This window comes from Pezoporus flaviventris, unplaced genomic scaffold, assembly GCF_033815535.1.
Source record: "Pezoporus flaviventris isolate CSIRO_AGI_PZ_B2104156 unplaced genomic scaffold, CSIRO_AGI_Pfla_v1 ptg000002l, whole genome shotgun sequence".
Taxonomy (NCBI): Eukaryota; Metazoa; Chordata; class Aves; order Psittaciformes; family Psittacidae; genus Pezoporus; species Pezoporus flaviventris.
This window is the reverse complement of record NW_026892550.1, coordinates 13,537,565-13,553,662: the sequence shown is the minus strand read 5'-3', so window position 1 is coordinate 13,553,662 and position 16,098 is coordinate 13,537,565. Positions and strand designations below refer to the sequence as shown.

Sequence of the window (16,098 nt, the reverse complement as noted above, 5' to 3'; positions counted from 1 at the left end):
CTGGAAATTACATGCCAGTTGCTGGGCAAGTTTTTAGTCTGGAAAAATATCACAGGGTAATTCAGGCACAGAAAGACTGAGGCCAACGGTTGTACACCCTGCATAAGGGCAGGCCAGCTGTGAGGTCAGAGCAAGTTGTGCAGAACTTCAGCTAGTCAGGCCTTAGGACAGAACCTGCACAGCCTGTTCCAACTGTTCTCAACCTGTCCCACAGCCTTTTTCTCCTTATATTCTGGTCTGAGTTTCAGCTTGTGCCCATTGTTTTTTGTCCTCTGAACATATGCAACAAACAGCCTGGTTCCACCTGCCAGCTGAACAAGCCCAGCTCCCATAGCCTTTCCCCACAGCGCTCACAGGGCCCCATGACCAGCACAGGGGCCTCCAGTGAACTCACTCCAGTTTGTCAGCACCAGTGTCTGTCTTCTGTCAATACACTCCAGTGAAGCCATAGTCACAGCAGAGACATACACAGACTGAGAGGTGACTTCAATGAGAAACTTCATATTTTTCATTACAGCATTCCTGAGATGCCAAAGACAGGGCCTGCACGTGGGGCAAGACACAACAGAACACAAGGTGGCAAAACTGGAAGGCATTCACAGAGAAGACTACAAGTTTTCATTGCTCCTGCTTTCCCTAGAAACTCATTTTAGCCAAAACTAAGAGTGATACACTTTCAACAACTGCTGCTGGTCCAGTGGCAGAAGAGCAAACCACTCATGAGAGTAAGGGTGAGAGAAAACTTGTAACTAAAATTATTTAAAACCATAAAAAATTAAAAATAAACTAAACTTTAAAGCACAGGGTAAGCTCTGACAATCAACTGATGCAAAATAAAATCCATACTTCACACTGCTAAACTGGGTTCAGGCAATATTCAAGGGGACAGAGGCTGTCTCTGATCTGAAGTGGCTGCAGAAACACAAACTCTCCCTGCAAGACGTGGAGACTTGAAGAAAAGGATTATCAAAAGAAGGAGCTCAGGACTTCAAAATTCTGTTTAAAGTGATGAATAAAAATAATTCACTGCAGTTACATAAGCTTCTGAATAGCAAGTATCAGCAGAAAAGTGTGCAATGGCATTTTGTGGTTTGACAGGTTTCCAACAAAAACTGAATGGGAGGAAAAGCAACACGATCCTGTCTGTTTTCTACGTGCAAGCTCGAAAATAGCCTAATAGTTGGTGCAATGCACTTTGGGAATGCTACTTTACACTTGTGTCCCTAAGCTATTCCTGAGAGTTACCAAAGTCCCTTTACAATGTATTTACCTATTTTATATGCAAGTTCCTTAGGAAGTCTCATTGGGCACCAGCAGGAGAGATGCATGTGTCAAGCATCTGCCCTGTTTTTTTCCAGCTACCTGAAAAATTATCTATATTGTAACAAAGACAGACAGCATTGACTGTTTCCAAACTAAAAGACTAGCATTTCCAGAGTGAACCTGCTAAGCCACCAGTGACTACTATGAGCAGTTTAAAGTAAATCCCCTATTGTCTCTGTGAAACTCATGCCTATTCCTAGCTAAGTCATTAGAAAAAGGGTTGTGAACTTGAAAGCTACAAAGAAATCCCAATTGCTACTTCAAAAGACAGTACACCAGCCTCAAAATTTTTTTCACCTTTCTGTATTTAAGTATTCCTGGATCTTACTTTATACCACAAATATTTTTATGCTTTCCTAAAAGCACAGGACTGATTTTATAGAACAAGGTCGAGAGCAGTAGCAGACTTCCAGGCTTAGCTTTGTGAAATCAGTAACCCAGAACCACCATTTTGCCATTTTTTCAATGCAGTGGACACATACCTGCAGGAAGCAGATCTCACAATTCAGATCATTTCTGTTTTACATGAACATGAGCAATAAAACCTGGTCCATGGGTGCGCAGGCTGAAATTTGAAGAAAGTAGGTTCAATTAAAGGTTGGTACATTCAAAGTTGCTGCCATCACAAGCAACTACTCCAGGTCAAACATTCTCTCTGAATAACATTAAATATCAAAACAGCTTTAACTACTGACTACTTACCAGCAGCAGCAATTTTTATTTACAGAGAAAGAGTATTTTTCTCTATAAAGTAAAGAAAATAAATAAATCCAAGTTCCAGTAATATTTTAATATTGTTTTATTACATGAATGATGGACTTCGTATCGGGAAAAATCATCAAATGCATCTATATAGAAAGAATGTAAAAGTTCATAGAAAGTTCTAGAATTACAAAAGATCATAGTATAAAAAGAGTCAAATATGGCTAACAACAAAACAAATATGTTTTAAGACTGATGTCAACTACCAGTATTAGCAAAGGCCACTTTCTCTCCTTTTGTCTTCACTGATCTTCTTCCCTACTCAAAAGTCTTGAAAGATTCATTCTTGTTTTTTCAAGTGCCACTGTTTTTGCTCGTCTTGAAGGCCTTGAACTGGACACTGGGACAGCTTCTGGAATCTCATCACCACTGAAACGTAAAATATTTTAAAGTAAGGCCAAAAAGACTAAGCGGACACAAAAGGATTTACATTTACAAACTTGAAGCAACGTCTTAGAAAGCAAAAGTACTTTGTACTAATTATAAGCTATTTATTTTCTGAGAAGAATCAGCAGTATCAGTAACCATGTGTCAGCAGCTGCAAAATAAGCAAAACTCGCAAAAGATCTGATGGCATCAAAGTAGACACAGGAGCAGGCAAATGGGAATGACTGGCCCTGGTCACCCTAAAGTCCAGGGGATACTTTCTTGCGAAATAGTGAGCACAGCTGAAAATTACAAACATGATGTTGTTTTAATGCCTATATCCTACAAGATCAAAGTGCATTGCGTATATTCACCCATCAGTCATTTCTTGACATCTTGAAAAACAAGAAACAAAAAGGGGGGGGGGGGAGGGGCAGAGAGAGAATTTAAATGAAAAATTTGATTCCTCCACAGAACAGTTATTAAAAAAGAGCAGAAAAAGTGACTGGAAGAAGAGCAATAATGCAAGCCAAACATCTGACTTTTGCCAGCTGGAATACGTTACTGCTGCACACAACAGCTACATTAAAAGAGAAAAAAAGAGAACTCCAGGCTCTTAGCAATGATAATAAAATGCGAAGCTGTCAAATCTGCTGCTGTTTCAAAAGTACCAGTTCAAAGGGAACTTTTTTATTTTCTTAAATATTTATCTGTGCATGCGGAATAGAGGACACTAAAGATGCAGGTTTGGGAAAAGAAAAACATTTGAAATAGATGTCCCTGCTAGGACAGACACCGGAGGGTTGAGGGTGGAGAGAAAAGAATTTACCTTTCATTACCACATTTTGCAGTTGTACCAGTTTTCCTTCTGCTCATGGACCTCACTTCTGATGCTGCTTTCCGTTGTCCTAAGCATAAGCAAAAGCCTCTTTTCATACCGTGATACTATTTCTTTTCTTCAGCTAGTTCTGTATGTTTCTTCAGTGTTTGATATTTCATTGACGCATGTAACTATGCACTCACCAGAGACAGAATGTGGTGACGAAACAGTCAACAAAACCCCCTCAAAGTACCATGTCTCTCTGACACACCTGTACATGACTGTGGCCAAATTACCCTGAAATCTTATAGTCAAACTTCTTTTTTTTAGAATCTGTGATGTCAGGAGAGGCTGACAGCACAAAAACTTCCATGAAGGCTATTTTCATTTTTAACTAATAAAACTTAAAATAATACAGTGCTGTATGAAGACTGAATGGGGGTTTTTGTATATACATTCACAAAAAGTTAGTAGGAAGTTTATCTTTTTAAAAAACAATGGAGTATTGTAGCCAGAAAAAGCTCTGCAAACCTTTCCCAGTTTTGGTTCTTGTGGATTTCTGTTTCGCGGTTGCTTTACTTTGAACATCAGTAACTGGAGTATGAAGAGCATCTTTGTTATTTTCTGTTAAACAGAATAGCACATGCAGAAGTTAAAGACAATAAACTTTTAATATATCTTAAGTACCAGTATGTTAAATATTGGCTGGTATATAAGAAAGCCACCCAATTTTAACCCTATTTTTCCTTTAAACTTACAGAAATTCAATAAGGCAGCTAGAAGGAAGCTTCAAGTGTCACTCAGCTATAACCCTGTCCCAGCACAGGTCAATCACATGTAAACTATCCCTGACAACTGTTTAGCTCCTTCCATTGTATCAGAAGTCAAGCAAGCAGGGCAGAGACCAGCTTGGCTGAACAGGGAACTGCTCATGGAGCTCAAAAGGAAAAAGAAACTGTATGACCTCTGGAAGAAAGGTCAGACACTTTGCAGGAAGATCACAGAGCTGTGGTTCATTTGTGGAGGGATAAGGCACAAGAGACCAAACCTCAGCTGGAGCTGAAACTGGCCAGTGTTGTCAGATACCAAGAGGGGCTTGCTGTAAGTATATCAATAGCAAGAGGAGGCTTAAAGAAAACATGGGACTGATTCTTGTTGAAGATGGTCACCTGACTAATAGAGATGAAGAAAAAGCAGTGGCATTCAATGCTTTTTCTGCCCCTGTCTTTAATAATCTAAGAGACCTGGGACTAACTACCCATTCCCCTGAGCTGGAGGACCACAGATGTGAGAACAGTGATTTTCCATTTGAGAACACTGGAATTGTGAGGGACCAGCTGTGTCAGATGAGTGTCCATAACCTGAATGACCGTGAACCAGCAGTGCAGCCACTTGGCCAAGGAGGCCAATAGTATCCTGGCTTGTATCAAAAAGTGGTGTGGCCTCATATTGACAAGAAGCTTTTTTCCTAATATCAGATCTAAATTTCCTTTGCAGCAATTGAAGGACAAAAATAATGTCTGTTGCCCTTTTTGCTCACAGCTGTCATTTAACAAATTTGAAGTACTAGGTGCTGATTTTTAACAATCCCAAATGTATTTGGGGAAGGGTGGCAGAGGAAACAATGCTTTCTCCTACAGCCTACTTTTAAGAAATGCCCAAAAATCCTGTTTTGTGAGAAATTCTTACCAAAAAGTATTATTAGGTGGTAACAGAAAACAGTACAACTATTATCTCAAAAGCATACTTGCAACTTCCCATCCAATAAGTATTTGAAGACATAAACATAGAAGATATAAACAGTTATTTAGCACTTGCAGAAACAACAGATTAAAGCCCTGAAATACTCCACTAGAAAATATAAACAAATAAATCAAATAAATGTTAAACAAAAATGTGGTCTGCTTAAAACAGTTGCTTGTCACCATCTTTGCTTTACTGCTCCAAGCAATCCTAAACATGTTAGCTTTTTGTGCCATCAGCACAGTGCGCACCAAGGCAGATGCAGCTGCATAAGGTGTGCAAGTAGTACAAACTCTTCCAGCCATTTCCATTTCCAGCTCTTACATAGCAATAAAAACAAAATGCGGCTCCAACCTATAAGCTCGTAGCAAGGACGGGCCAGCATCAACAGTGACGATATCAGCTGTATACTGCTACAATACAGCCTGTAAGTAGCACAGGCATGGTGCATAAAAGCACCACAAAGTATCTGCTTCTTCCTCCAAGTTAACAAGTCACTTTCTAAAGATGAGTTAGTCATCACCGGTAGCTAGCAGACACACAAGCATGTCAAACAGCTAAAAAACTAAAGCCTATTTGAATACAGTCTTTGTTAAAAAGAAGGAGCTTAAGATTCAAAATACAGCACTAGTTATACTAACATGGAGAATAAGAAACCAGAATCTGATCAAAAAGCAATAAAACTCAGTAAATAGTTCAGTACAAGCAGCATTTTAAACTCTGTACATATTTACTAGGTAGTACTTTTTCCCATTTTTCCACAAAGTAGGTTAATTCAATGGAGGGAAAACTAGCAGTTATTTTCACAGCATCTAAGCAAGCTACTCCATTGTATACCTACTACTAAATTACACCTCTCCTAAATTACCTTCTTCATTTTGAGTAGTATTTTCAGATATTGTGGTCTCCGTTTCCTGGGTCCTCTCAGAGAGGCCTGTTTCCTCAGTCATTTCAGTGTGCTCTTTGCCCACGTTAGGATCTTTGGTCAAGTTCATCTTGAACTTCTCAATAGCTCTTTGACACAGTTTATCTTTCACTTCCTGGAAAAGTGACATTTAATATTAAATGTTTCTTCATTTACAACTATTTCTTTTACTCATTAAAGTTGCCCCCCATATGTAAGTTTAACTAATAGGATTAGTTCAATTTACTGCACAAAGGACACAAGGTGCAACATGATAAGTCAAGTTGAAAGGAGAAACACTTTCTCCATCACCACCAGGCACTGAAACACCAAAAAACCAAACAATATTAAAGTGATTGGACCTTTCCAGCCAAGTCCTGGAGCTCAGCTGCCCCTGGATGATATGCCCATAGTGCATCAGCATTCTTTTCAACGTTTCTATACATCATTGTTGTCTTCTGTTACAATCCCACATTTTGCTGTGTTTCTCCCCATATTAAAAAAGCATCAATGTAAAACCTGTCACATTACTCTTGTAATCCCTTCCCATCATCTTAAATCAAGCACCCTTTTCAGGTTGCCTGATGATCTTACAGTTACAGTGTAACTTTAGGTGCAACATTTCAGCTGATAATACTTAAATAAAGATAAGCCTCCAAACTGGGAAACTCCACATTAAATTTTATTTTAATGTAAAAAAAAGAAATTTCACTACAGTAATCAGAAGAACTTAGTGTATTGAAATATATCAAGTTTCATGCTTCATGCTAGTTTTACTATCTATGGTGCTGAAATCTGTAAATTATACAGTGACAGGAGCTCAGATTTCTGGAAACAACACATCAAAGAGTAATTTTCAAAGCCTGGTTAAAGAGAAATTCCAGTCACATTGTCATATTAAGTAAAAGGCTCTTCATTTTCAAGTATATCAGAATATTGGATGGTTAGTGATTAAAAAAGAATCATGGTATTTATTTACTACCTGTAGAATCTCATTGATCAAAACCAGAAGATTCTCTGTGGAAGAACCACTGAGTTCCAGCGAATTTAAAGCTTTTACATAAATACGAACGTCTGGTGCAGTTGGGTCCCTCAAGATTTCATTGCAAATTTTCACTGCTAAACTATCATGCACTGTTAAGTCCTGTAAAGGAAAGAAATTATCAGACATTTTGCTGGGATTTACAAAAGACAGCAATATGATCATTCAGATATAAGCAGCTGATCTTATGGAATAAACACCAACTGATTTTTCTACTTTTCCCAATATAGACAGTTAGCCATGGTGCAAGTTTCTATGAGCCTCTTTTAATTGTAAGAGGGAAAGGAAATCAAGGATGGGGGTTGGTGGAAGGTCAAGCTAAAAGATTTTGTTACCTGAACCATCACTCTTTTAATCCAGCTGCTGACACTAGGAATCTCAGAAAGGCCCAGAGCTAGCAGGAAGTGAAGGGGATCAGTTCTTAATCTCTAGCCACAAATATGGTTTTCCTCCAGTTTAGCACACTGTACCTGATAGTCCTGAGACTTTTTAGACTGATGTTTCAGTTCACTTGGTCTGGTCAGGTCCACTAACAGTTCAGAAACATTACTGACATCTATTTCAGCCAAAGGTGAAGTTGCAGGAGCATTTAACAGTGTTTGCAGAGTTGGAAGATAAGCTTCTTCAAAGCATTCCTGGTTAGACCTGTTTCAATATATAATAAGACAAAATTAAATCTTAATTCACCCTTAAGTTTTCTCTTCTATGCTGAAAGTTCACAGACCTATTACAATACATCAGTCAAAGCAATGTGGGAGCAGCCAAGCTTGGTAGACAGCCAGCAGGAGATCAGAAGAGCTTCACAAAACCAATTTAGCACATGGTATTTCAAGTAAGTTTTAAGTAACACTTTCTGCCTCTCAACAGTTTGAAAGTTCATCCTTACTACTGAAAACCCGATATATATATACACATATTGTCTCTTAAGGGACAGAAATACATTTTTCTAAATCTTTTATTTAGATTAATCTGTCCTCTGCTCATTCCTCCTTCCTGGTAGGATTTTTCTTTGGGGATACTTTTCATTGTGTAAAAAATGAAGGAAGCCTGGCAAAACAAATGCAGTGGTTAACAAGATTTTTGGAAGAAGTATTTGTGCTTTCTTTTCTCAGAAGAGTTAAGAACTCCTGCCAGGCAAGCCTAAAAATCATGTTGCACTTGGTTCTGCAGCGAATTGTATATAGTACTGCAAGCCAGATCAAAACAATTTAGAAGTTAAGACATCAAAAAGCACAAGGCAGAAGTTGGGGAAGTGAAGCTTTTTTTATTTCTGATACTTGTTAACCTCCTATTTGAACCCAAATAACTACAGGAGAAAATAAGTAATTTCAAACAAGCAGATTGTTTACTGCTGGATTCTTGAGCCAAAGGAGGTGATCAAAAGGCCTTTTGAGCACTAAAGCTGGGGCAAGAAAGAATGGAAGCAAGAATGCTCCCTTTCAGCAGCTTTAAGGCTGAAGTAGATCAAGTATAACCGAACTATCATTCAGATTACTGCCTGTAAATCACACAAAAAAATCTACAACTTTGTCCTCTCAGGCCAGGAGAGAGTTTCTAACTGTTTAGAAAACGTTCCATGAAAGAGAATTGTTCACTGGTCACAGGATTCTGTCCCTGTTATCAGTGTGCCACCCCATTGACATGACAGAGTATCTACAGAAAGCAGCAGCAACATTTTTTTCCTCCCAGAGCTCAAATACTTCATTTCAAAGAGTAAACCTCTTGATTGTAGATGTGACCAGATGGGAGGTCAACAGAGCAGCACCCAGAAAACAAACGGAATTCAGGGAAGAGATCAGGACCAAAATAAAGTATGAAGCTCAGCCAAATCTCATTCATTACTTGAGCTCAATGGCAGCTTTGCAGACAGTTCTGAATTACACACAGTCGTTAATAATTCTCTTCTAAAAATACAGTACTGGTAAGCAAAAGACACTCCATGATTCATCTTAATATGAAGCATTTGTGACCCAGAACGGAAATCATGTTTTGAGACAGAAAACTAATGGTGTTTCCTAACTAAATACAGATTCCAACCCAGTGAGCCAGACTAAGATTTAGGATATTTCTCTCCACTGGTTTACCCAAGTTTTGCTTAAAGCAAGGTTTTTTTCTTAAAAATTCACAGGGTCAGAAGACATTCACAGGCAAAGGATTATCAATGTTAAAAGCTTAATTTCATTACTCAATATCAGTGAAACAGGAAACATATGAAATTAGTTTTTCTCAGACAACAGCAAAAAAATATTTGTTTGGGGATTTTTCCCCTCTCCTCTTTGAGCTACTCCTCTTACTGTGGCAATTTATGGGCACAAAAATTGAATTCAATTTGGTTTGGAAAAACAGATAAGGTCATATATATTAAACCTAAATTAAATCTTAACCATAAAAAAAGCAGATAAAAGCTCATCTAGTTCAGACTGGCTAAAACTACTAGCAGCAACTGAAAAGTAAGTTAAACATTTTATTTCTTTGAGCAAGTGAAAGGAGATGAGAATTACTATTTAAGCTCCTATCCCCTTACATAAGCTACTTTCTTTGTCCACTACCAAAGTAAACAGTACATTTTGAATTTGCCATGAATTTAGATTGGAGTATTCTGTTGTTAAAGAACAAAACCAAACCAAACCCCAGACCATGCAGCTTTGATATCTGCTGGGCATTGATTCTTTTCTTTTGAAGAATTCCTTCTGCTAGCTACTTTTCAGTGGCACTTCAAAGTCTACCTGTAGTGCTGAACAGCATAAATAAGTAAAGCACATCTTTTTAATTAATCTTTTATTCAGTGTCTTGAAGAACAATCTGAGTTATGGGCTTAGGAAAGATTAAAAACAATAATAAATAAAAGGTGGAAGGCCACAGGGGTAAGAGGGAATTAATGAAGTCTTCTGAAGAGTCATAGGTTGAGATTACGTACTCTCAAAAGTAACATGCACAGGAGTCTGAACTAGACCTTTAGGTCTACTTTACATTTGTGCAATTTCTACTCTTGCAAGATGGAAAAAGGTTCCTTAAGCTCCTAGACCAATGTGTATTTTCACGCAATGATTTACAAGGGCCATACCTATTTGCATAAGCAAATAAAGGGAAGAAAACTCCTAGACAGTGTCTAAGCCGAGTATCCTCTTCAGTCACAGGATTATACCACAACAAGATAAGACGAGAAAGGAGCTTGGCACTGATCAGCCTCCCAGAGAACATCAGTTTGGCTATGCCTTCTGCAGCATCTGTCCTAAGTTCTGGAAACTGAAGAAAGAGCTGATCACACACACACCCCACGTAAACCACAGCCCATTACACCAATACTTTATGGTAACAGTCCACATCCTATTATGCCAATCAATTCTTTACATTCACATATTTTCAGCTGCACAGAATTCAAAGCTAGCTCAAGAGTAACATTAGTCTGTATCAGTGACAAAGTTGTCATTTTCTACAACTATTCTATTAATTTCAATTACACATCATGTAATATTCACATGCAATTTAGTAGGATGGTAAACTTTCTGCAAAAGGCATTTTAAAACAAAATTAAGGCAAATTTTATAATATTTCTTACCTCACTGTCTAAGAAACCAGAAAGAAGTTGCAGGAGGTTGTGAACCACAGTAGTCTCTTCCTCCTCCTCTATTTTTTCACTTTCTTCCTCACAATTTTCAGTTCTCGTGTGTCCATCTCCACTTTGAGAGTCATCACCTCTTCTGGCTTTAAATGGCTCAATCCCAAACAGCATAAGTTGGTCAAAGATTGCCTTTAAAGCACTGAGCTTTACCTTTAGATCATCTACTTGTAAAACCTAGGTTTAATAAGGAAAGTACATCATCTAAGAATAGACCACTGATGTTAACATTAAGCACAACAAGATTTTTTGCTTTAAAAAGATTGTTTGATTTGGGAATTTTTTTCATAGTACCTGGGACAAATTTCAAACTTTAAGAAGGTGTGACATAAATTTAAACCTGAATTTGTAACACAGTCTGTGAAATAATTTATCATTAAGTCATCTATGCAATTTCCATTGCATAAAATCAATTGAAATTCACTCACAGAGAGAATTATTGTTCAGCTTCTAAACAGACACTGGACAAACAGAAAGTCTATTTGCCTAAAGAAGCTCCATAGTGATAGACAACACAGAAAAAAAATATGTAAGACAATTGCTGCTCTGAAATACTGTACAGCTTAATAAAATAAACACAACGTAAAAGACAGCAGGGAGCAAAATAGTAATAAAAGTTGCATAGGTTACTACATGTATTATAGTTCAAATTAATATTCAAATAACCATACATCATGGGTTAGCCTTGAGATCCTTGATCTGTTTAGCCCAACACCCTGCATATGGCAGCCTGCAGAAAGAATACGGGGTTTAATACTTACAAATATTAATTGCTCAAGTCTGAAGTTGCTAAAACAACTGAAATCCTCCCCAAAGTGATTTTTGATGAGACATACTCAAAGGCAAATTGAGAACAATATGTATGGTTACTGACAGCTTTATGATCTTTTCTAAGCTGAACGTATCATCTCAATGTCTGCTGTCAGTTCTCTTGAGAATGCAACACATTCAAAGCACGATGGCCACCTACACTTCTGTTAAAGCCAGGATCTGAAAAGTTAACAATAGTGCTGCCTTTAGTATAATCAGCTCAGCATCAGAACCTTTACCACAAAGGTGGTGAGATGGAGGTATTACAGTATTCAGAATGTTCCTTATCCATAGACATTTGGCCATGCTATCTTTTGCTGGTTTGTAATATTGCTTTTTCCTCTAATTAACTCTTTCTTAATACGTACAAAATTAATAATCCAGAAATTAAAATCTGACACTCAAGATGACAGGTAAGTATCAACAGAAATGTGAAAACAATCACAGTCAAATTTTTAGTCTGTTTTCCCAAGGCAAGAAGGTTTACAGAAAAGACAAGCTGTAGTATTCTCATTGTCGTAACATAAATATATGAATGACTACTCAGATCCAGAAGAGAAAGTGATCCTTACACAGGATTCCTACAAACTTTTAAAATAAGAAGTGACCTTACAAAGGAACAGCATGCTAACAACCAAGAGACAATGTTAGCTTGTATAGTGTTAGACATCAGGAAAATCTACATGAAACCACACTCTCCAGACTCAGATCTTTAGGAAATCACTGATTCTCAAATAACATAACTATGCAGAACAGCTGATTACAGATACAAGACTAGTTTTATTTACTAAGTTGCACAGACCATTGTTCGACTTCCCATCAGATGTTTTACCTGTAACAGCAAGGCAAGCTGTTGTCGAGCAAACTCTTTCTTCTGAAGGGCACAGCACCCCAAACACAGAACTGCCATATTTCTCACAGCTGGATGGACATTAGTTATGCCAGGAAGTATCTGGAAACAATAACAGACTTTATATTTAAAATACATAAATCAAAACTAAAAAACTGACTACTAAGATGTGCTTACCCTGAAAACAAAAATCCATTTGATACAGGATGGGAAAGTGGTTAACTACTCATGTTTATCTAGCTATAACTAGAAGCAGATTAACTATGGCGTTTGAAATCAGCAATAATGGCAGTCCAGTAACTAAGGTATAACACAAAACCACAGTTGTTACCTCCAATAATAATAATGATAACAGAAACAACAAGGGGAGAGAACAAAATTGCTCACCACCCACTTACCAATACCCAGCCCAACCCGAGCAATGATCTGGGCCTTCCGGGTAACTCCTCCCAGTTTATATACTGGGCATGATATGCTGTGGTATGGTTATCCCTTTGACTAATTTGGGTCAGGTGTCCTGTCACTGCTTCCTCCTGGCTTCCTGTGCCCCTCCTCACTGGCAGAGCGCGAGACTGAAAAGTCCTTGATGGGAGTAAACGTTACCTAGTAACAACTAAGATAATCGGTGTTATCAGCGCTGTTCTCAGACTAAAGTTGGAAACACAGCACTGTACCATCTACTAAGAAGGAGAAAAATGACTGCTACTGCTGAACCCAGGACACATGTATACAGAATAGTTTTGAGAAGACAATAGTAAAAATTCACGCGAAAGAAAAGCCATGCTAAATATAGGGTGAATGCTACAATGGCATCACTTTATATTTTTGCATTTACTAAAGAGTTCAAGTTTAAACAGCAAGAAATAAGATACCCCAAATCCCCAATGTAACATGCAAAAAACTAGCATGAACAATAAGAAAGCACAATCTTGGAGAGAAAAAAAAAGTGGAATAAACAACAAATGTGAAAATTAAGAACAGAACTAATAAAAAAATAAAAGGTTTCTGGGGGTTTCTGTGTCATCAACACTAGTTAGGATTTCTAAGAATACTTCTATACATCTGAAATAGATCAAGTATGGTTCCATTTCATTTAAGGTAATCCAAACTGGCATTGCAATTTTGTTTGCAGTTTGAATTCTAAGAATGCCCACACTGAGTCAGGTCAGCTGGCCCACTGTCTCATTAGCAAAAAAGATCAAACCCAAATTCCTATAAAGCATTACATAAACAGACTAAGCAATTATTTCCCAAGAATTCTTGTCAAGGTCCCAGTGATGTGCAGCTGAGGGATACCAGAGCTGGGAGACCATTCTTAGCTACCTAATCATTCTATAATATTTATTTTTCTTCAAATTCCACAGATTACATACTATGTAAGAATCAACTCATTTCATTTGTTTTGAGCTGGTTAGTTGCTAGCTATATGGGGGAGAAATCAGCAAATCCTTATTCACTTTCTCCAATAACACTCACATCTTACGACTTCTACCCTCTCTCAGACCCTGCCTGCTCTTCTCCAGGTTACAAATAGGTAACTTGTTTAGTCATTCTTCATACAGAAGCCAGTCCATACTTTTCCTTGCTACCCTTCTCTTGACCACTTCCAGTTCTAGATAGATGGCACAGGAATTGCACAGAGTATTCAGATGGGTGTACACCATTCATACAATGGCATATTACTTTTCTCCATTTTGTTTGCATACTCAGTACAGTTAAAAGTCTCCAATATTCAGAAGTGTGCTTAAAATCCATTCTCTTCACCATGAAAACTAGGAAGTATATACTGTTGACTGTAAGAGGCTTATAATGCCACTGCCTGACTTTTCAATACAGAAGTCATTTTGCTCTTCAAAGGTGCTAAGAAACAGAGGGGGCTGAAGGCAAATCCACCCAAACATCTTTCCTTGTACATGGAAGAGATGAAAAAAGGTCTATATGAGTTCCAGTCTCTCTTAGATGAAAAGCTTTTGACTAGGTGAAAAACAAGAAAATAAAATCATAGAAGTTCTCTATTAGAGATCTTGTAATTTCAGCTGATAAAAAAAATCCAAGTAATTAAAATACCAGCAACTGTGGTAAGGAGATTGCTTAGCACCACTCTTGGCACAGTGTAACTCAGCACTGTCAAACACTGTCATACGTTAGTTAAATACTTACCATATTCTTGATTTATTTTAGTGTCCCTCTGCTACAACCAGATCTGGCATAGGAACTCAAGAGAGCACCTCTGAGACACTAGGTTCTGGGAAGGCTTAAAAGCACGAAACAGAGCACTACAGGTACAGCAAAGTGATTGTGAAATAATCACAAGCCATCCTGCCAGCACCTAAGGGTCAGCTATGATCTACCTGGTTTTATTATAATATAAACAGTATTTATTCCTATGTACCAGAGATTTGATGATTTCATTAATGGTTGGACCAATTCCTTTAGAAAAGGACACGATCTTCAGAAGCTCGTAACACATCGTCAGGCACTTCAACAGTGTTTCAGGATCATCCTTTTTGTGAGCCAGGGAAAAGAAAAACACATTGTTAATAAAAATGGCGACTGTGAGAAGGAGAATGGGGACACCAATCATAATTCTTCCCTATCCAAACAAGCATTTCCTTGTCTACTACACATTTTTTGTTCAAGAATATTAATAAAAATCTTTCTATAAGCTATGATGAAAAGAAATTCAAGCTCATGTTTTCAGTTAGTTAAAAGCAATAAAAAACAGGCCATTTAGAAATCCTTTAGTTACTCAAGGACAAAAGAGCAGTTCAAGTGCAATTCATTTTTTTTGGTAAAGCATACCATCAGCTTCTGGTACATGCAGGAAGAGAATACTAATACCATATGTGTTCATTTTCAAATTATAAAATTTAAACGGTACAAGGCCAAACTACACTCGCTTTTAAAACAAGGAATAAACCTCAAAACATAACCAGCACTTTGTAATACAGGAAAGGAAGAGACCTTCTCCGCATGCATTTCTTCAATTTCAGGTTGCTCTACTTCTTTTATCAGATCCTTTTTAACGTGTTCCAACTCGGTTATTTTCTCTTTTAACACTGATGCTTTATTGAAATCCTGCAGAGTAATGCATTCTTCCAAAGCTGCTTTTGCCTCAAAAAGTTTCACTTTTATTTCAGCCAACTGAAATACAAAGTAAAAAGAAAAGTAATACTATAATCTTTGTGGTATTAGCCAATAATACACTACTACATAAAAGTCTTACTAGATGGATTATGGTTTAAAAAATAAATTTTCTTGTTAGCTACAATCTGCTTACCTTGAGCTCCCGCTTTCTTATTTCAATAGCATCAGGCTGCTCAGCTGTAACAATCGGCTCACAAACTTCTGATATAATTTCTGCTATCTATTGTTACAAACAGTATATTAGTGCAATTAATTTAATCTCAGATGTCAGATACTAACCTTTTAATTTTTCCAAATTTAAAATACCATCCTTCTGAAAAAGTATTAAACATCTGTGCAGTTTTCCTTAACAGCCAATTCACTGCAAGTAAATCCTCAATTTGACAATACATAGTCTAACCATGAAAGTGCAGGGTTTTCCACCATTTAGCTAAGGTAAGCAAGAAAACAGAAAACTGTATATCCATGAATAAGTTAAGCAGTTTCTACGCTAACAGTTCACAGGCACCCATCTCTTCTAGATCTGAACACATGCTTTAAAAAGAATTACTTGCAACAAGCATAAGGTTTTTCACCTGTTACTACATCAATCAAAACCCAACTAAGAACACTATCATTTAAAGGTCTAGAAACCATCCCATGTAGTGTAAGAGGCTTCACAAGCAATTTAAATTCAAGCCAAATACATGCATAGAACTAGAAGCTGAACTAA

At 37.5% G+C, this 16,098-nt stretch overlaps 1 protein-coding gene across 2 annotated transcripts in view; it reads right to left on the bottom strand.

The window, feature by feature from the left end:
• Positions 1–2,104: 2,104 nt before the first annotated feature.
• The window catches only part of NCAPG (non-SMC condensin I complex subunit G), a 28,235-nt gene continuing 14,241 nt past the window's right edge, over positions 2,105–16,098 (bottom strand). Inside the window, exons 10-21 of one of the 2 annotated variants that reach the window (XM_061469919.1) lie at positions 15,520–15,606; positions 15,204–15,383; positions 14,632–14,742; positions 12,222–12,341; positions 10,520–10,756; positions 10,025–10,218; positions 7,431–7,605; positions 6,901–7,062; positions 5,883–6,054; positions 3,803–3,895; positions 3,281–3,359; positions 2,105–2,454 (exon numbers count right to left, since the gene is read on the bottom strand). In XM_061469919.1, the coding sequence (XP_061325903.1) occupies positions 2,328–2,454; positions 3,281–3,359; positions 3,803–3,895; positions 5,883–6,054; positions 6,901–7,062; positions 7,431–7,605; positions 10,025–10,218; positions 10,520–10,756; positions 12,222–12,341; positions 14,632–14,742; positions 15,204–15,383; positions 15,520–15,606 (1,737 nt within the window). In that variant the 3' untranslated portion in view covers positions 2,105–2,327. The remainder of the gene's footprint in view (positions 2,455–3,280; positions 3,360–3,802; positions 3,896–5,882; positions 6,055–6,900; positions 7,063–7,430; positions 7,606–10,024; positions 10,219–10,519; positions 10,757–12,221; positions 12,342–14,631; positions 14,743–15,203; positions 15,384–15,519; positions 15,607–16,098) is intronic. The other variant, XM_061469929.1, reaches the window with a different exon arrangement.